General features: G+C 42.1%; 2 protein-coding genes and 1 pseudogene across 2 annotated transcripts; 1 reads left to right on the top strand and 2 right to left on the bottom strand.

The window, feature by feature from the left end:
• LOC121546515 overlaps positions 1 to 21731 on the bottom strand; it is a 108225-nt pseudogene that overhangs the window by 86011 nt on the left and 483 nt on the right.
• On the top strand, positions 481 to 4269 carry LOC121545983 (angiopoietin-related protein 7). Its single transcript, XM_041856942.2, has 5 exons — positions 481 to 1067; positions 2518 to 2618; positions 2762 to 2956; positions 3232 to 3427; positions 3527 to 4269. Exons 1-5 carry the CDS (start codon positions 710 to 712, stop codon positions 3694 to 3696), a joined length of 1020 nt encoding a protein of 339 aa, XP_041712876.2. The 5' UTR covers positions 481 to 709; the 3' UTR covers positions 3697 to 4269.
• Positions 9749 to 10954, bottom strand: LOC121545984 (intelectin-like). Its single transcript, XM_041856944.2, has one exon. It carries the CDS (start codon positions 10940 to 10942, stop codon positions 9989 to 9991), a length of 954 nt encoding a protein of 317 aa, XP_041712878.2. The 5' UTR covers positions 10943 to 10954; the 3' UTR covers positions 9749 to 9988.

Below are 21731 nucleotides of genomic sequence, written 5' to 3' on the forward strand. Positions count from 1 at the left end.
GTACATATGCTTCTACTTTAAGCAGTTAAATCAAAGCTTGATGCAAGTATCAAAATTCTTTAGCAAGGTGTGCCTCTGTATGAAGGTGAGTCATTGGGAATGAAAGGCTGTTGAATACAAAGCCAGGGAAGGGGATATTCCACTGGGTAAGACCACATGTGCCAGTGAAGTGTGAGCTCTTCAGACAGGAGCCTTTGTTCTTCACTCTTCCAGACAGGGCAAAAAACTATCTGTCCCTCTGAAACTTTCAACACGTTGCAAAGAAACAAGGCACAGGGCAGAACCAATAAGAGTGAGCGATGTTGAGAGAGAGAGAGAGAGAGAGAGAGAGAGAGAGAGAGAGAGAGAGAGAGAGAGAGAGAGAGAGAGAGAGAGAGAGACCCCTCTACCCAGAGCGTTGGAGGTTGAAGGGGGGTCAGCAACTGTGAGCACAACCAAAAAAGGGGAGGGCGCATATGTAAAGATATTTAAGACGCACCAGCCACAGCAGTGCTTTTACTGAGGAGCAAAGAGCCTGTGAAAACAGTTGGCCAAAGGAAGCTTCACTTCAACCAGTCAGAACTTAGATTCCTAACTCAACCAATCCAATCCTGTTCACTCAGTTTCTTCAGGACCTCTGGCACCGCTAAAGAATCAGACTTGACCAGGACAGCTTGCATTCAAGCAGAGCAAGACAAGAAAACACTTTTTAATTTAGAAAATTGTAAAGATGTCTTTGCGGACGGTGGCTCTGAGTGTCACCCTGCTGCTGCTGGTGCTGACAGAAGCGTGGGCGCAGAACCCAAGGAAGAGGCTGGCGCCACCCAAGCCTCCAAAGGCGCAGTGCTGCGATGAAGTGCGCTCCCTGAAGGTGCAGGTGGCCAACCTGACCAGCCTACTGGAGGAGCTGGGCCGCAAGCAGGAGACAGACTTGATGAACGTAGTCAGGCAGATGATGGAGCTGGACAAGCAGAATCGGCAGCAGGAGTCCCGCGTCACTGAGGCCGAGAGCAAGTACTCTGAAATCAACAACCGGGTGGAGATCATGCTGCTGCAAGCCGCCCAGTCCGTCACTCAGACCACATCAGGTAAGAACCTACATTGTGGATGTGTCCCAGGTTCTTGGGCCAGGCAACAAAGTAGCAGAGGAACAAATCACTACTTTAGTGTGAATGAAAAATGTAGTGTTGTTATCATTCATTTAATTTTCATTGTGAAAGTTTCAACTTCAGTGAATGTGATTCTCAAACCTTTTTTTAAATTGACTAATTAGGCTAGTAGTGGTAAAACACATGGTTTTCTGGTGAAAATAATAGGCTATGAGTAGTAGAATGCAGTAGTACAGTACAGTAGTGACTGTGTCAAATGGCCAGAGTGGAAATCTGGCCTGCTCCACATTGGCAGACCCAGTTCAGTTTAGACCGAGACGATACTTCTCTCCCTTTCTGTCGACTGTTCAGCATCTGCTTCCAGACACTCTCCACAGGTGTGAAAATCATATCACTGGCTGCCATACATAACACACTGCCATAAATACTCATAGCACACACCTAATGTCAGACACACAGGAAATTTGGTTGGTCTCCTTTTTATGACCACATCAGTCAGTCTGCTGTCAGAAAACAATCGACTTAAAAATACCCCTCACAGAGATATTAGCCCACAGTTTCAGACAGCTATTATTAAACAAACAACCAAAAAGGGTAAATTACATTGGTATGTAGGCCATTGTTCTTTGTAAAAAAAATAAAAGGAAAAAAAAGAAAGGAATTCAGAATATACAATTGTTTTCATTTACAGGACATTGTAAACATATTTTTGGACATTGAAAACTATAATTAGCCGTGGGCGCTCCGAATCTTCGGCACCAGACAGCTGCCATCAATTGGTGATAATGAAGATTATAGTGTGCAAACTTGTCTGGGTGTCTCATGGTAGCCAAAAGCCATAATTTGAACTCTAAGTGTCCCGTCTGCATGAAGTCTGTCAATAAAGACCACCTCTATCAAAGCCAGTTGTTTCCATCCATCATCTGAACTCAACCAAACTATTAATCACTGTGGGGAGATTTAGCCAGGCATGTCGCAGTGTTTCATTTTAATACCCTGTTAGCCAGTCTTAGCAGTGCCACTTTTATGATGCTGGCACAGTGAACAGAGAAGCGCTTTATAAAAACTCTGCAAATTACAGAGACACTGTGCAGACAGGGAAACAGAGCATGAAGAAAAGCAAAGGTTGGAATGGCGTTTCCACCAGCCTCTAGTCATGAAAACACTTGAGCCCCTTTTTGATGCATTGGATACATTTCTCCCCAGTGATCTCAGAGCACCTCTAATGGCATCACCGTACCATCACAGAAACAATGGAGAGAACTATGCAAAGAAATTGAACCATGCTGTGTATAATATCCTTCAATCCCAAATTCTTTGACTTCTCTGCCAGACATCTATTCCCATGATACCGTTTTCAGTCAATTTGCATTTTTAAAACCCGCCATGAAACGGCATCTGGTTTGGCCATCTCTAATCTATTTTCTAGATGCCATCTACGACTGTGCATCCCTGTACACCAAGAACTACAAGATCTCTGGGGAGTACAAATTACCTGCAGATGACTTCATGGGGACCCCTGAGATTGACGTAAGTGATAACCCTGGAACTACAAAAAAGTTTTACGTTCACAGATCCCTGCTACATTGAAGTCTCTGTAGAATGCCAGGATTGTGGCATACTTTTCACAGACGTGTTGGGGTAGCTTGTTTAACCTCTGCTGTTGGTTTCAGGTCTTCTGTGACATGGAGAGCAATGGTGGTGGCTGGACGCTCATCCAGAGACGCAAGGTGGGCCTGACCTCCTTCAACCGCGACTGGAAGCAGTACAAGAATGGCTTTGGCACCATCCGAGGAGACTTTTGGCTAGGCAATGAAAACATCTTCCGTCTGACAAGGCAGCCCACCACACTAAGGATAGAGATGGAGGTACGAAGGGGGGCTGAGGGTGGGATCCTCAAAACAGGCTAGCTGCCCAGACCTTCCCAGACCCCAGATACTGAAAGCAAAAGAAGATACACCACCCAAAACACAGTAAAAAAAAACACAGTAAAAAGAAAACAACTCATGGGCAAGCGGTAAACATCTAGCTCCACCAAAAGTTATAACATTAGTTCAATATTCTCAGTTGCATAGTTTTACCACAAGATGTGCAGCAAATATCTAAATCATGTACTATTTATGTTTTCTGTTCTCCAATGCAGGACTGGGAAGGCCAGACCCGCTATGCAGAGTACAGTTACTTCACAGTAAAAAACGAGTTGAACAGCTACAAACTCTTCATCGCCAACTACAGTGGAAATGCTGGGGACTCTCTGCGCTACCACAACAACACCAACTTCAGCACCAAGGGCAAAGACAACGACAAATGTGTGGACGACTGCGCTTCACTACGCAAAGGTACAAGAGGGCCAAAATACTTAACTCTGGTTTAACTCACATAATTAACACCTTTACATTTCTTTCCAATGACTGCATTATCACCTTTTTTCCCTACAGGTGGTTACTGGTACAACTGTTGCACTGACTCCAACCTGAATGGCGTGTTCTATCGTTATGGCGACCACAGCAAGAGCACAGATGGAATCAATTGGTACGGCTGGCACGGGCCCAACTACTCCCTGAAGAGAGTGGAGATGAAGATCCGGCCACAGAATTTTCAACCATAAACTCTCCTAACTTCAAACCCTGGATGATGCGCATGCTTCAGATTGAACCAAACCTGAGCAACCAAATTGTGTCTTTCCTCTTTGTTATTGTCTGAAATATTTCTATGGGTTGAATGTGTAATGTGTTTAAACATGTTTGATTGTAAATTGTAGTTCATTTTGTATTTATCATTGAAATATTTTATTTTCTTAAAAGCCTTACAGAAGCCTCTTTACCACTGTTCCGTAAGGGTAACTGAATGTTGCTTCCCTCTATCATTTGCCTCAAAGCAATAGGGTTTATTTATCAGTCATAACTCAAGCTGTCTACTAGCCTGTGGTTAGGTTGATTACATGTATCGGGTAGGTATAACAATGCAAAAAATTATATGAAGATGTATCAAGTCTGTTGCAATGGACCTTTGTGAGCTACTGGAAGAGGAACGACCACCCAACGTACTTCCATCAGAAGTACCTGACAAATTTTATTGTAAGAAAACAAATACTTTTTTGGGAATTGCGTCCTTTGTTAATGTGTACAGCTTAATATTATGTTGTTTTGTGGGATATGAAATAAACATGTATTTTTAAGAAAAGGTGTGTTGCTGATGGTAGTCAATGTGGTTTATTTGTCTAGCTGTCTGTCTTAGTTCAATATCATGAAATTATCCATGCACTCATCACAAGTTGTCAATGGTTAGTAGGTTTGAGAAGCTGACAGCTGATCAACCTGGTGTCTCTGACCAACAAAAAAACCATGCCTTTGCCTTCAGCCACCACTGACCTCTGACTCTCAGGTCACACTGACATTCATGCCACTGGTCAAAGGTCACATAGCCAAACTCCAGGGAACAAGACCACACACACGTTTCACACGACCGCACATCATGTCAATGGCTTCTACAGCCACTCTGACAGGTCTTTACCACATTCAAAAACAATGACGTTGCAACTACATACCACTGAAATGGCACGTTTATGTAAGAGGTGAGGCAGTGTGCTCAAAATGTGCTTATGGCATACCTTAAGCAGGGTGCATTGTCTGTGTATGTCCTTTTAAACAGGTGCCAAGGCCAGGATAGAGGATATTCCAAATAAAGAGTGGGTGCTTCCATTTGTGGCAGGTGAGCAACATTCTTTAAAAGTAAGTCCTTGGGAGCTTAGGGACGGGGGTCAATTCTGAGGATAATTTAGGATAGATTACAAATTACAGAGCCATTCTATTGTATCTGCGGTCCAAAAAGGTTTCCACAGGCAGCTGCGGAGTGAAGCTTGGGGTTCCAAGGAGAACGTTAGGTCCCAGTTGGAGTCCTTATTAGTCTAGGAACCCTGTGGCCTGGTGTAACCTCTTGGATGTGTATGTGGAATGCCCCTGTGCTAATGGCTGACATGCTTAATTTCTTTGAGCAATTCACTGCGAGGTCTGCCGGGGAATGTTTTTAGTTCATTTACAGGTTAGTCTAACTTTCTCAAAGGGTACTGCCAAAGCCTCAGCTATTTACAGTTATTTGAAGTACTGAAGGAGAATTTGGCTTTGGTCCCTTTGCTGGCGCTGTAAAAGAGGCACTATCTCTAGGTCCCGTGTAGCTCAGTTGGTAGAGAATGGTGCTTGCAACACCAGGGTTGTGGGTTTGATTCCCACGGGGGACCAGTATGTAAATGTACAAGTAACAATAAAACCTTTCAATTCAACACGTAAATGTCATAAAATCATCTGGAATTTGAATGAAACTGCATGTGAGAACCCAATGACCTCAACTGACTTACTTCAAAATAAAATTGCTTGATCCTCTAATTGTATTAATTTATTGAGCGGCGTGACCAGCTACCAGACAGCAAAGGCGACAAGGAAAAAGACGTAGGCTCTTTTGAAAAGGGAAAGAAGGAAGGAAGGACGCATTTTAAAGTATTCTAGCAGGGCCTTAGGCTCACCTATAGTATTTGTATTTGTATGTATTATGGATCCCCTTAGCTGCTGCCAAGGCAGAAGCTACTTTTCCTGGGGTCCAGCAAAATTAAGGCAGTTATACAATTTTAAAAACATTACAATACATTCACAACACACTGTGTGCCTTCAGGCCCCTACTCCACCACTACCACATATCTACAATACAAAATCCATGTGTACATGTGTGTATAGTGTGTATGTTATCGAGTGTATGCATGTGTCTGTGCCTGTGCCCAAGAGGGGTGAATACTTTTGCAAGGCACTGTACATTTTTCCAATTCTATTTACCTTTGATACTCAAGTATATTTAAAACCAAATACTTTTACACTTTTACTCAAGTAGTATTTTACTGGGTGACTTTCACTTTTACTTAAGTCATTTTTAATTAAGATATCTTTACTTTTACTCAAGTATGACAATTTAGTACTTTTTCCACCACTGGTGCCAATAGCGTTCAGCTGTGAAAGCTCATGGAGGTATTTTGTGAGTGGCCAGTATTCCAAGCCCCTCTTCCTGGTCTGACTGGAACTAGCCTACGTTAGGGTTGCTATACCGACAGCAGATTATGTGATTTCAACTCCTGAAGTCCCGAATGGCTATTTCAGCCAATCATCTGGATGCATGAGGTAGACGGTTACTACAATGAATAGATCCCTTTGTTTTACTTGCCATTTATTAACTTCAGCTAAAATGTGCAATGGCCCAGTTTTATTTTACCCTTCTTTTACCAGGTAGGTTGGCTGAGAACACACTCTAATTTACAGCAACGACCTGGGGAATAGATTCAGGGGAGAGGGGGGATGAATGAGCCAATTGGAAGCTGGGGATGATTAGGTGGCCATGCTGGTATGAGGGCCAGATTGGGAATTTAGCCAGGACACCAGAGTTAACACCCCTACTCTTACGATAAGTGCCATGGGATCTTTAGTAACCACAGAGTCAGGACACCCGTTTAACGTCCCATCCGAAAGACGGCACCCTACACATAGGTTAAGAATGTTATTGAGATACCAGTGAATAATGGACATTTTATATTTATTTCCTTGCTATATGAGTATGTGCTGCTAGACAGTTTGTCCACTTTAGCAGAGCCAAAGGTTTTAACAGTCACTTTCAGACTAGGACTTCCTGCATCGTGTGATAGAGGTCTTTCTCTTCCACTATTGAAGAGTTCAATTAATTGGAGGGAATGACACTGTAGAGTGGAGAAGTTTAATAAAATATTGCAATACCGTAGAATTTAAAAACTGTTAGAAAACTCAAATACTCATTTCTGAATACGACTTTTATATTTTAAAAAATATGATCCTTAACAAACGGCTTTTAATTGAGCAACTCTTTCATTCTACATGGACAAACAGTCTTCGTGCCACCAAAGAGTCAGGCTCAAGTGACATTTCCCCTTATGAATTAACGCCAATTAGGAAAGTCGAAAGAGAAATGTACAAAATTAAGAGTTTGCAGCTGTTTCTAAACAAGTCGAAAAAAGAGAAAGGGTGAAGATGTCATCCATATAGGGGTGGATGCAGATTTTCACAAAGCACACGACCACCCCCAACTGCTGGAAGAGAAACTGAGAGGGAAGAAAATAACAGGTGTAACAAAACATGTTGATTGTTCACCAGTCAGGCTTAGTTCGGGAAACTATCTGGTCGAGAATCAATGCTTTAGTTACGGGCACCTCGCCTCCGGATTTCACGCCCCTGACACCATGATCCAGGGTGAATTTATGGAGTGGAAAACGTGTGGTTGTAATAAAAAGGGGCTGGTGCAAAACAACTTTGTAAAAAAGCAGCAAACCACAGAGGTGGAAAGGTTCTACATTTAAAAACGTGACAATGGCGAAGTTAACCATAAAGTTAAGTATACTTCCTTAATGTAATTGCACAAGAAACTGGTGACGGTATGTCAGCCCCAAAAAAATACATTAACAATAATTCCCACAATCGCCAATCAACAAGAAAAATAATAAATAATGAAACACGTTAGCTTTATCTAACATTTGCCTTAGCTAGTGTTAGCTTTAGCTAGCTTCCTCTCGGAAGCTGGTGTTGCACACTCGGATGACATTGAGGAAGGTGTGCATGACCTGGGGCAGACACTGGACACACTTAAGGCCCAGACACTTGAAGATGAAGATGACTGCCTGCACCACCATGGTGGAGTGGTTGGAGAGGGAGGGGTTGCAGAATGTACATCAGCGTCATGATGGCTACTGCTGGGTACAACCAGTCCAGGGGGAGGTTGCCCATGTTCACCAGCATCTCACTAGTGCTGTAGTCAACTGGGAGGGAGAGATAGAGAGAAATAAAAATTGTTTTTATTAAGAACTAAAATAAATGATTTGCATGCCACAGAGAGAGAGAGAGAGAGAAATCCATCCTTACACTGCCTTCAGAAAGTATTCATACCGCTTGACTTATTCCACATTTTGTTGTGTTACAGCCTGAATTCAAAATGGATTAAATATACTTTTTGCCCACATTACCCCATAACGACAAAGTGAAAACATGTTTTTAGAAATGTTTGCAAATGTATTGAAAATGAAATATAGAGATCTCATTTACATACGTTTTCATACCCCAATACTTTGTAGAAGCACCGTTGGCAGCAATTACAGCTGTGAGTCTTTCTGGGTAAGTCTCTAAGAACTTTCCACACCTGGATTGTGCAACATTTGCCAATTACTATTTTCAAAATTCTTCAGGCTTTGTCAAATTGGTTGTTGATCATTGCTAGACAACCATTTTCAGGTCTTGCCATACATTTTCAAGTAGATTTAAGTCAGAACTGTTACTCGGCCACTCAGGAACATTCACTGTCTTCTTGGTAAGCAACACCAATGTAAATTTGGCCTTGTGTTTTTGGTTATTGTCCTGCTGAAAAGGTTAATAATCTCCCAGTGTCTGGTGTAAAGCAGATAAAACCAGGTTTTCCTCTAGGGTTTTGCTTGTGCTTAACTCCAGTCATTTCTTATTTTTTTATCCTGAAAAACTCCCCAGTCCTTAACAATTACAAGCATACCCATAAAATGATGCATCCACCACTATGCTTGAACATATGGAGAATGGTACTCAGTAAGGTATTGTATTGGATTTGCCCCAAACATAACTTTGTATTCAGCACAATAAGTTATTTGCTTAGCCAAAATGTTTGCAGTAAATCAAATCAAATCAGTATAGTGCCTTGTTGCAAACAGGATGCATGTTTTGGAATATTTTTATTTTGCATAATCTTCCTTATTTTCACTCTGTCATTTAGGTTAGTATTGTGGAGTAACTACAATGTTGTTGATCCATCCTCAGTTTTCTCCTAACACAGCCATTAAACTCTGTTCCTGTTTTAAAGTCACCATTGGCCTCATGGTGAAATCGCCGAACGTTTCCCTTCCTCTCCGGCAACTGAGTTAGTAAGGATGCCTGTATCTTTGTAGTGACTGGGTGTATTGATACACCATCAAATGTCATTAATAAGTTCACCGTGCTCAAAGGGATATTCAATGTCTGCTTTTTTAATCTGTGCTTGAATTCACTGCTCGACTGAGGGACCTTAGAGATAATTGTATGTGTTGGGTACAGAGATGAAGTAGTCATTCAAAAATCATGTTAAACACTATTATTGCACAGAGTCCATGCAACGTATTATGTGACTTGTTAAGCAAATGTTTACTCCTGAACTTATTTAGGTTTGCCATAAAGGGGTTGAATACTTATTGACTCAAGACATTTCAGTGTTTCATTTTTAATTCATTTGTAACAATTTCGAAAAACATTATTCCACTTTGACATTATGGGGTATTATGTGTAGGCCAGTGACAAAAAAAAAATCTACATTTTATCCATTTTAAATTCAGGCTGTAACACAATAAAATGTGGAAAAAGTCAAGTAGTGTGAATACTTTCTGAAGGCACTGTATGTGACAGTACAGTACCTGTATTTGTTTGTAGCAGGTTAAATAAACATTTATGTAGTTTATTGCAATATTGATGTTACACAGGGAACAGACATGTGATTTGACAACGCACTGCAGCTCACTGAACAACGCACAGTAAAGTTAAAAAACTAGAAACTATGGCATGTCTTTCATGGCTACAAGACAAAGCATATTGAAACCACAACTGTTATCAATTTTCCTTTAGATTAGTCTTTATTTCAGTCATTCATATTCACAAAATTGTAATACTCATCTCTTTCGATTTTAAAACAAGGAAATGTGATAAACGTATTATGTATTCGGTACATATAGATTAAACAAATGGAAATCATAGTTCTGTGATGTTCATTATATTATAAGCAAACAGTATTAACAAAATGCATCTTTACATCTTGCCATCTGACGGCATTGATAATCAATAGGATGGATTTTAACGGTAGAAAAGTAACACAGCTGCTTCAGTAATCTCCTTTGATGAACTCCATTCTGTGTTGGTACCATAGCCATTCCAGTCAAAGCTCGGGAAGTCGCCACACTGACGAGGGGCCTGCTCAGGGAAGTGTCCACCACCACCAATACAGTAATGTTCAGTGTCGCAGCGCATGTTCGGTGTTGGTTTGACCCCAGAGCAGATAGCCATGGCTGCACGTTCATTATTTATTGGCCTAAAAGTAATGAAGCCAGGCTCAAACTGGGTTCTTGAATGGGGTCCGTAAAAATTTCTGGTGGTCTCTATGTTCCCAAAGTCGTACACGATTGGAATGGCAGGTCCTGTGTTGTCACATGCCCCAGCATTATATCTCACTGGGTAGAGCTTAAAGAGTTGGTGCAGGTTTCCCCCATGAATGGTGAGGAAGCGTCTCTCGGTGTGGTAGCGGAGGATGGCGGCTATGTTCCAGTGTTCCATAGGGGAGTTGTTGGGAACGTGCCAAACCGACATGTCTTCTGCCACAATGTCATAATACCCAGGATTCTTGAAGTCATCTGACGTGGCGCCATCTGCGGTTCCAAAAGTAACCCTGTTGGCCCAGTTTCCGTCTCCGTCTGGCCAGTTGGGGTTGCTGCCTTGTTGGCTGGACCAACGGTCGCCCACCGTGCACTTCCCATACATGTTGTTCTCGTGCATGCTCGCCACAAGTGTCCAGCCACCGCCAGCAGTAGTCATGTCGCAGAAGGTCTGGTAGACCACCCCGTTGGCTGTGGTTAGGTAGTACAGCCCATCTTCTTTTTGGTCATATCTGTCTCTTATTTCCTTACAGCTTTTGGCAATGAAACTGGCCCTGTTCCTCAGCCTCTCCAAACTGGTCAAGACTGTTGTGGCTACTGGAGACTCTGCATGCCCATTTTCTTGTAATGCTTTTACAAATTGAGGCAGTTGCGCCATCAGTAGATGGCTCATCATACAGTTATGATGAGCCATCACTTATGAACATTTTTGAACATCTTGGCATGGTTCTGTTATAATCTCCACCCGGCACAGCCAGAAGAGGACTGGCCACCCCTCATAGCCTGGTTCCTCTCTAGGTTTCTTCCTAGGTTTTGGCCTTTCTAGGGAGTTTTTCCTAGCCACCGTGCTTCTACACCTGCATTACTAGCTGTTTGGGGTTTTAGGCTGGGTTTCTGTACAGCACTTCGAGATATTAGCTGATGTAAGAAGGGCTATATAAAATAAAATTGATTGAAAAAATAAAATTGATTGAATTGATTGATCATCAGGAGAACACAATACTTCATTTATTCTGTGGTGAGTTCTCAGTGAAGTATCTGTTCAGTGTCGCGCTCTAGTCTCTTTGACAGACTGGACAAAGACCAGTTCAACATCCATTTGGAGTTAATATTTGATTTAGTTGTCAATAGAGTTGCTAAATTCCAGTAACTTTCTCAAAATCTGCAGGTTTTCTAGAAAACCTGGTTGGAAGATTCATAGAATCAGGAGGGAATAAGCAGGAAATCCAGAATCCTCCAACAAAGGATTTCTGGAATTTTAACCCTTTACCCTCGTGGGAATAGGCCTACATGGATAGGGCTAAATTGAAATGTTTCTTAGAGAAGAAATTTAGAAAGCATATGCATAACCATTGTAGCAATTAAAAGGGAACGGTTTGGAGATTATTAGACTAAAAGGTGAGGACACAACAGTTCATCTGACACAAGACTGAATAAATGTTTACATTTTAGCAGACACTCGTATCCAGAGCGACATACAGTAGTGAGTGCATACATTTTTCGTACTGGTCCCCCGTGGGAATCGAACCCACAGCTCTGGTGTTGCAAGCGCAATGCTCTACCAACTGAGCCACACAAGACCAAACATTAAATCCAAACATTACACTTTTGATTTTACATTTACTGTACTTTTTGCCGCATTTGTTGATAACGAAATCTGAAAATACTCTGGATACATTCAGTAACATGATTATTGATTAATTATTTTCTCACCAAATTTGGGGTAGGTGCAACATAAGACAAAATAATTACAAGGGTTTGAGTGAGAGAACTAACTGATGCCTCCAAGTGGCCACACACCTCTCCAAAGTGTGCACAGTTCCTAAGTCATTTCAATGCACTTTGAATCAAAGAAGTCTTCAACTATAAGTGCTCTTTTGAGCTCTCCTAGCTGTGCCTTTGAGGAACAAGAGTAAGCACACTTGTAGTTGTTTTGTTTGGAACACAGCCCTGCATCCCCGCCATCACAAAATTACTGTTGTTAACGCAATCCAAAACTTGTCCATTAAAGCTCGTTTTATTGCCAACATGACTAGCTAAATTATAACATACGAACTTACAGTGTTCGGCTTTCACAAGGCAATTCAGAGAAGCAGATCGTAATTTTGGTGGGCATAAAATGGAGTCAAGGGTGCATTCAGAAGCACGGTCCGCAAACATTTTCTTCACAAAAAAAACATAGGCTTATTCTGTTCAGGACAACCCAGGGTACAACACCATGTCATCTTGTAAGTGAACATCAAACACAGTGTTCATTAACATTGCCACTGTATATTACATGAGTCTAGGATATGGAAATGTGAACTGCACATTTGGACTCAAGAGTGTTTGGCTTCCTTGTATGACATCAAACCGGTATTTATTATTTTCCGCCATGTCTCATCTTTCAAAATACATTGACTTCTCTTAATTTACAGCATTTCTCTCACTCAGACAACAAAAGTTCAGAACGACTGTCACAAAATCCATGAGCTCTGAGGTCATGTATAGCATGTTACTGTACAGCCACTGCATTCCAATTTAGGCACCTATCATTGTCCAAATCCCCTATTTTCAATCCGTATGCAAGTGTAAAGGGTTAGGAAAGTTCCGATAATGTTTAAACCCTGGTTAACAACGAATTTGAATTAAAATGTTAAATAAACCGCACCTTGAAACCTTGTATTATTTATTATTATATTTTGCCTTACCATACAGGTAACTTATTCCCTGCCCTGGGCGACTAAAGTGAAATCATTTTATAATACCTTTGGATAGCCTATTTTTTTCAGCATTGAAAATTAGCGCTGTCTTGTTTTTAGCTTAACTTTAATATCATCAAATCAAATTGTATTTGTCACATGCACCAAATATGACAGGTCTTACCATGAAATGCTTACTTACAAGCCCCTAACCAACAATGCAATTCAAGAAATAGAGTTAAGAAAATATTTACTAAATAAACTAAAGTAAAACATAAAAATAAAACAAATCTTAACACAAAAAAATAACAATAACGAGGCTATATACAGGGGGTACCGGTTCCGAGTCAATGTGCGGGGGTACAGGTTAGTCAAGGTAATTTGTACATGTAGGTAGTGTAAAAACAATAGTTTGATTAATTGTTCAGCAGTCTTATGGCCTAGGGGTAGAAGCTGTTAAGGAGCCTTTTGGTCCTAGACTTGGCACTCCGGTACCGCTTGCCGTGCGGTAGCAGAGAGAACAGTCTATGACTTGGGTGACTGGAGTCTGAACATTTTTTGGGCCTTCCTCTGACACCAGCTAGTATATAGGTCCTAGATGGCAGGAAGCTTGGCCCCAGTGATTTACTGGGCCATACGCACTACCTCAAATCAAATCAAATTTTATTGGTCACATGCGCCGAATACAACAGGTGCAGACATTACAGTGAAATGCTTACTTACAGCCCTTAACCAACAGTGCATTTATTTTAAACAAAAAAGTAAGAATAAAACAACAAAAAAAGTGTTGAGAAAAAAAGAGCAGAAGTAAAATAAAGTGACAGTAGGGAGGCTATATATATACAGTAAAAACCTTTGTAGCGCCTTACGGTCAAATGCCGAGCAGTTGCCATACCAGGCGGTGATGCAACCGGTCATGATGCGCTCGATGGTGCAGCTGTAGAACTTTGAGGAACCCATGCCAAATCTATTCAGTCTCCTGAGGTGGAAAAGGTGTTGTCGTCCCCTCTTCACGACTGTCTTGGTGTGTTTGGACCATGATAATTTGTTGGTGATGTGGACACCAAGGAACTTGAAACTCTCGACCCACTCTACTACAGCCCCGTCGATGTTAATGGGGGACTGTTCGGCCCGCCTTTTCCTGTAGTCCACGATCAGCTCCATTGTCTTGCTCACATTAAGGGAGAGGTTGTGGTCCTGGCACCCCATGCCAGGTCTCTGACCTCCTCCCTACAGGCTGTCTCATCATTGTCGGTGATTAGGTCTACCACTATCTGTTGGGCTACTTAGATATCTTTTCAAATTCTACAAGTGTATAACTTTAATTGCTTGTGTAGAACCAACATTTGATACTACTTGATTTGTTAAGCTAACATTTTATATAAAGGGGCAGGATACAGTGCATTCGGAAAATATTCAGACCCCTTGACTTTTTCCACATTTTAGTGCTTTACAGCCTTATTCTAAAATGAATGAAATAACACATTCTCAAAGCGAAAATAGGTTTAGAAATTTTTGCAAATGTATTTTTTTGCACATTTAAAAATAAAAAACAGAAATACCTTATTTACATAAGTTTCAGACCCTTTGCTATGAGACTCAAAATTGAGCTCATGTGCATCCTGTTTCGATTTGATCATCCTTGAGATGCTTCTACAAGTTGATTGGAATCCACCTGTGGTAAATTCAATTGATTGGACATGATTTGGAAAGGCACACACACACACCGGTCTATATAAAAGGTCCCACAGTTGACAGTGCATGTCAGAGCAAAAACCAAGCCATGAGGTCAAAGAAATTGTCAGCAGAACTCCGAGACAGGATTGTGTCGAGGCACAGATCTGGGGAAGGGTACCAAAAAATGTCTGCAGCATTGAAGGTTCCCAAGAACACAGTGGCCTCCATCATTCTTAAATGGAAGAAGTTTGGAACCACAAAGACTCTTCCTAGAGCTGGCCGCCCAGCCAAACTGAGCAATATGGGGAGAAGGGCAATTGGTCAGGGAGGTGACCAAGAACCCGATTGTCACTGACAGATTTCCAGAGTTCCTCTGTGGAGACGGAAGAACCTTCCAGAAGGACAACCATCTCTGCAGCACTCCACCAATCAGGCCTGTATGGTAGAGTGGCCAGACGGAAGCCACTCCTCAGTAAAAGGCACATGACAGCCCACTTGGAGTTTGCCAAAAGGCACCTAAATGACTCTCAGACCATGAGAAACAAGATTCTCTGGTCTGATGAAAACAACATTGAACTCATTGGCCTGAATGCCAAGCATCACGTCTAGAGGATTCCTGGCACCATCCCTACGGTGAAGCATGGTGGTGGCAGCATCATATTGTGGGTATGTTTTTCAGTGGCAGGGACTGGGAGAATAGTCAGGATCTAGGGAAAGATGAACTGAGCAAAGTACAGAGAGATCCTTGATGGAAACCTGCTCCAGAGTGCTCAGGACCTCAGACTGGGGCGAAGGTTCACCTTCCAACAGGACAACGACCCGAAGCACACAGCCAAGACAACGCCGGAGTGGCTTTGGGACAAGTCTCTGAATGTCCTTGAGTGGCCCAGCCAGAGGCTGGACTTGAACCTGATCGAACATCTCTGGAGAGACCTGAAAATAGCTGTGCAGCGACGCTTCCTATCCAACCTGACAGAGCTTGAGAGGATCTGCAGAGAAGAATGGGAAAAAGTCTTCAAATACAGGTGTGCCAAGCTTGTAGCGTCATACCCAAGAAGACTCGAGGCTGTAATAAGTATCAAAACTAAAAGTATAAATTAAGTATATTTGAACAATTACATTTACTTTTGATATTTAAGTATATTTAAAACCAAATACTTTTACTCAAGTAGTATTTTACTGGGTGACTTTCACTTGTCATTTTCTATTAAGGCATCTTTACTTTCACTCAAGTATGAAAATTAGGTATGACAATACTCACCACTGCCTTCATGGGTCCTGAAGTATCGTCACCCCCCGAACAACACACATCTAGGTTTGTGTGAGTTACAGTGCGTCAGAGTGCAGAGTACTGTTGGAACTGGCGCATTTTAATCAGATCTCTCCCTGAGCAAGCTGTAACGTTATACCATTATCATTCGAGGCCTTGGTGTTTAAATCACTGGGGTGGTGGTTCAGGTGAAGTGGTGCACCTAGCCAAAGACTTCCCACCACTGGAGCCACAAAGGGGCAGCTATGGAGCCAAATGCAGATATGCAGCCACAAGTTGCAGACCACTGACATAGCCAACTGCTTTCCAGCACTGAAGCAGGACGTGCAGGATCCCCAGTACACAGCAGCAGCCAGCTGCCATAGACTATAGCTGCTCCAGACACTGACCTTGGCTGTAACCATATCCTCCATTGGAGAGAGAGCAGGCCTGCGAAAACTATTACTGTCCACAGAGCCCAAAGTCACAGCGCATCTGTGCGTTAGTGACACATAGGTCCTTATTGACATTTTCCATGCACTTTCCTTGTAATGCACCCGGTAAATTGATTCACATGACATAAAACATTTGTTTTAAGTTGCTGTTTTTTTTTTTACTTTTTCCCCTGCTGTCATTTTTGCAAGCGGTTTCTCTGGACTGACTGAAAAGATAGCGCCACAGGAGGCTGCAAATGGTATTATCAGACGTGTAGCCTTGTATAAACTCGATGATGTAATGTGACATTGACCTGGAACTATCTTTGAGGACTCTGCCAAAGCATGAATACACATTGGGGGCTCAGTCTAAAACACGGAATCGGGTCACTACCTGCGTTCATGATAAAGTGATATAATGCACCCTCAATCTACAGTGGACAGTGTAGCCTAATCCTGTGACCCGAATGACGTCAAGGCGGTGGTCTCGCCAGTGCATGTGCCATTAGGAATTTTATATGACCTATAAAATCATTACAAAGCCGTATACATCAAGATTTACGGTAAAGACTCCATGTCTTGGGGCCTAATATGTGGGTCAATGTTGATCAGATATCCCTCCTCTAACAGGTTCTAAAGCACTTAGCGCGATCACTTTCTGTCTGAACTGAGGTCAGCCTCCCTGTGTTGGATGTTTTGGTTCGCAATCAGACAGAAAGCGTGCAGACGTACAAAGACAATTGGGCTCCGACGGGTTGTTAAGCCAAACCATAAATTCTGTTGACATTGCTAGGCCTCAGCGGTGCCCTACATGCAGCAGATTCCAGTGATAATAAAGTCAGTCAGTAGATATGGCCATTTGTTAGCCCAGCTCATAGCTGGGATTGGGTACTTGTGGCAGCTAGAACCGGCACCTTTGGTAATTGAAAACGCAAATAGCTTTCTCTAGTGTAACGGTAATACCACAGAGGAAAAAGAGGTGAACGCTGCTCACCAACACCAAAGCTAATGTGCGTGTGTGTGTGTGAGAGAGAGAAGGAAGACAAAGGTGTTAAAGATGGCGGCCGGAGTCCTGGCTGGACTTGGAATCCGAGAGGCTGAGGCGTCTCGTGACTGGTCGATCATTCCAATGTTCATCTTATGCTTGTAGGGGTCCTGGGCTCCAGCAAGCCCAGAACACGAATAGCCTGACGGACAGAGATAGACCAGACCAGACTGAGATAACACCACAACTGATTGGCTCAAACGCATTAAGGAAAGAAATTCCACAAATTAACTTTTAAGGCACATCTGTTAATTGAAATGCATTCCAGGTGACTGGTTGAGAGAATGCCAAGAGTGTGCAAAGCTGTCATCAAGGCAAATGGTGGCTATTTGAAGTATGTGTTATTTCATAGTTTTGATGTCTTCACTATTATTCTACAATGTAGAAAATAGTAAAAATAAAGAAAAACCCTTGAATGAGTAGGTGTTCTAAAACTTTTGACCGGTAGTGTATAATGATCTTTCAGTGAGTAAAACATTCAGAAGCTTTTATAAGGTAGTTAACATAAGGGCCAGCGCTGACGGCGGTACATTTAGGATGAAATCTATCCTATACATAGTATAACACCTATACAGTATGTTTTTTTGTTTTTTTTAGGGGGAATGGATCAGCTTAATATTGCAGATAGATTGTATCTTCTATCAATGTAATTGTCTGCATCACTTCCAATCCCCCATGTTTTTTTTATTTTTTATATATATACTCCCCTTTATTACTTTTCAACCCCACCATCCTTTCCCTACTTGGAGCAAATTAGTGAACAACAATGCCCAGGCCTCTACTTCCGGTCTATACTTACTATGTACACCTTATGGACAGAGTTAATTTTACAATAATTATATTATATATATATATATATATATATATATATATATATATTTATTTTTTTGCTCCTGAACTTCTTCTACTCTCAACCTCTCCGATCATTTTCATGGTGTCCATCCGGTTTGCTTCTATATGCCATATCTTTCTAACTGTGCTCCTTCCCAAAAGCTCCCAACATACAACCTATATACTTATTATGGACACAGTATGCTTACATTATTAGCTATCTTTGTTATTATTTGTTGTTATTTGTTATTAGTCCCATCCTTCAACTCTATTCAATACCTCCCATCTATCTCTTAACACCATCCATATAGGATTTCTATTTGCCATATATATTTCGACCGTACTGTGATGTTTTACAAAAATTCTGAACCTTTCTATTCTCATTGCTTCTACAGATTGTGAATTAAAAATAAACATTTTTGCTAAAAGTATTATTATATTATTGATTGATTGACTATGACTTTTCAGATCACCCAGTAATGCTATCTGCAAGGTTAGTTCCAGGTAAATATTGCAATCCTTTAGCCATTCCTGGACCTGTGTCCAAAAACAAGCTACACAGTATGTTACTTTCAGTGAGTAAAACGTTTTAAAGGGTCTGAGGACAAAAGGTCATAGGGGCCAGTGCTGATTACGGTATGTACCTTTAGGATGGGCTCCATGTAAGAGCGTATAAGGTGGGGGGCGTTGGAGACCAGGTGACCGAGAATGCGGGCGCTCTGCTCCTTGTTTCTGTCCACGCCACTGTGCTCCAGCTCAGTCAGGATCTGGAACAGGTAGAAGCACACACCATCGTTTAGCATCCATTCTTATCAAGGCTTTTTTTATTTTTTGACTTAACTAATAAAACATCATGGTTTTAATTGTGAGCGAGAGTCACTCCTATTCCCTTCAAAAGGTAGAACCCCAAAGCATAGTTTAGCATAGTTCAACATAGTCTGACATTTGTAATTCAAGCCACATTGTGAAACATTAACTTGACTACCATCTGCTGGTGTGTTATTGAAATGGCTGGTCCACCACTGACACTCAGGAAGCTTTACCATCTTGGGTACGACACACAGAACTATACCTAAAATAGATCAAAACCTATCGGTTTCTTCTGAAGCGTTTAAGTAATTTCTGTTTGCTGTTTCTGTAAATTAAAATGTGTTCTCAGTCAACTTACCTGGAAAATGGGTTCAATTACTCAAATAAAACACGAGACACAAGTTTCCTATTTGCATTACCTGGATGAGCATCTTGCGTAGGAAGGGCATGACAAAGGCGGGATTCAGCTACTGAGGTGTCCGACGGTCAGCTCAAGGATCTCAAAGACCTCATCATTCAGCGCTAAGAACAGCGCCTGCAGGTTCTCCGCCTGTGCCAGGTGGACATCGAAGTGATCGTCCAGAGAGGCCAGCACTCAGTAGTGGATGTCTTGGTCTGAGAGAGGAAAAGGGGCGGGAGAGAGCGAGAAAGACAGTGATCGTTAGAAAGAAAAAAGGTTAACATCATCCATGGTTGATATCGTCAGTAATCACTAGTGTGATTCTGTCTGCCATACAACAAAATGACAATGGGTGTTCAGTTTTGTAACATATTCTAATGCAAAAACGCTTCCAAAACAGTAGCTACCCAGGAGTGCCTATACATTTTGGCAATTTGACCCTATCCTCATTAAATCAATTAAGTTGTATAGTACTGTAGGGATGTGCACCGTTATTTGAATATTAGAATATCCAACGTTAATATTTGAATAGTTGTGTGAGTAGTCATTATAGGCCTATTTTAATACTGATTTTTTTTTTCTTAATTAAATTGTGACATTGTTACATAGAAGGGTATACCATGACATTTAAAATTATTAATTTAATAAAACTACTAACTTTTCTATAGTGCACCCCATAAAAAAGTGCACCCCTGTTCTGTAAGCTCGCAATGAGTCACTCAGCCACGGAGCAGAAGGGGAGGGCCGACCCGGCCGGGAGGAAAGGGGACAGTGCAAGTCATAGGATGCGGAAAGGGAGGAGAGTAGGGTCGAAGAGGCAGAATCAGGAGACAGGAGGGAGAAGGATTTAACAGAAGGGAGAGATGATAGGATAGAACAGGAGAGAGTAGTGGGAAAGAGAGAGCAAAGATTGCGACGGCGCATGACCATCTGGGTAGGGGCTGAGTGGTTATGGTTGGAGGAAAGGGAGACAGAAAAGGAAACAAAGTAGTGATCAGAGACCCTGAGGGGGGTTGCAGTGAGATTAGTATGCGAGCAGCCTGTAGTAAAGATGAGGTCAAGCGTATTACCTGCCTTGTGAGTTGGAGGGGATTGGGAAAGGGTGAGGTCAAAAGAGGCAAGGAGAGGAAAGAGTTGGAAAGGCAGACGTCGGGAGGTTAAAGTCGCCAAGTACGAAGAGCGGTGAGCCATCATCAGGAAATAAGCTTATCAAGGTGTCAAGCTCATTGAGGAACTCTCCAGGGGCACCTGGTGAGCGATAGATGACAATAATGTTAAGCTTGAGTGGACAAGTGACAGTGACAGCATGGAATTGAAATGGACAGGTTAGAGGGGGAAAAAACCTGTGTCACCACCGCGATGACCAGATGCTCTCGGACTATGAGAGAAAACATAGTCAGATGAAGCTGGAGTAGTGTTCTCTGGGTTGATCCATGTCTCCGTCAGGGCCAAAAAGTAAAGGGACTGAAGGGCAGCATAGGCTGAGATGAACTCTGCGTTCTTGACCGCAGATCGGCAGTTATAAACGCTGCCAGAGACCAGGACTTCCACATGGGTTGTGCACGCAGGGTACATAAATTAGAAGGGTTGCAGCCAGAGCATGGGGAGCGTCTGTAAAGCCTACAGGGAGAGGTGAGAACAAGTTTAGAAAACACACACACAGTTGACAAAGCTACAAAATAGCAAAATTTGATAATCTGAAATTAACTAGGTAAGATACTCAAGTGAGAGAGTGGTGTGGAGCCTTCCTCTCTTTCCTTCCTCGAACAACTCTGCAGAACCGTCTTTGTTTCGGCGAAGGTCTTAGTTTTGTGACAAAACCGCCACTGACACGACCACCCAGGGGAGACTGAAGAACTAACACTAATTGCTAATTGCCTAGCGGAGGTGGAGAGCACATCTCCCTGTACTAATAGTGATTGCCTAGGAGAGGTGAAACCACTCCCCCTCCAATATAGCCACTGATTACCAAAACAAGTCACAAATTGCCCTGCCCCTTGATCCTGGTTGATGTGTCAACAACTATCTGCAAATTATCAGCAGTCAGCAGTTCACACACCAAGTATGCCACTGGGAAGACAGGCAGCACTTACAGTAGATGACCCTAGCTAGCAAAAAGACAATACTAGACCACAACAGATAAAGACAAAAAAATTATACTTATCACTCCTGGAGATATCAGGAGTCCTCTAGCTATAGAATGAAGCACACTGAGATGGAGCCTGAGAAGCTGTTTATATACACTCAGAAAATAGATGAAACCACTCCCCCTCCAAAAAAGCCACTGACTACCAAAACAAGTCACAAATTGCCCTGCCTC

Source organism: Coregonus clupeaformis, chromosome 30, assembly GCF_020615455.1.
Source record: "Coregonus clupeaformis isolate EN_2021a chromosome 30, ASM2061545v1, whole genome shotgun sequence".
In the NCBI taxonomy this organism is placed as follows: domain Eukaryota; kingdom Metazoa; phylum Chordata; class Actinopteri; order Salmoniformes; family Salmonidae; genus Coregonus; species Coregonus clupeaformis.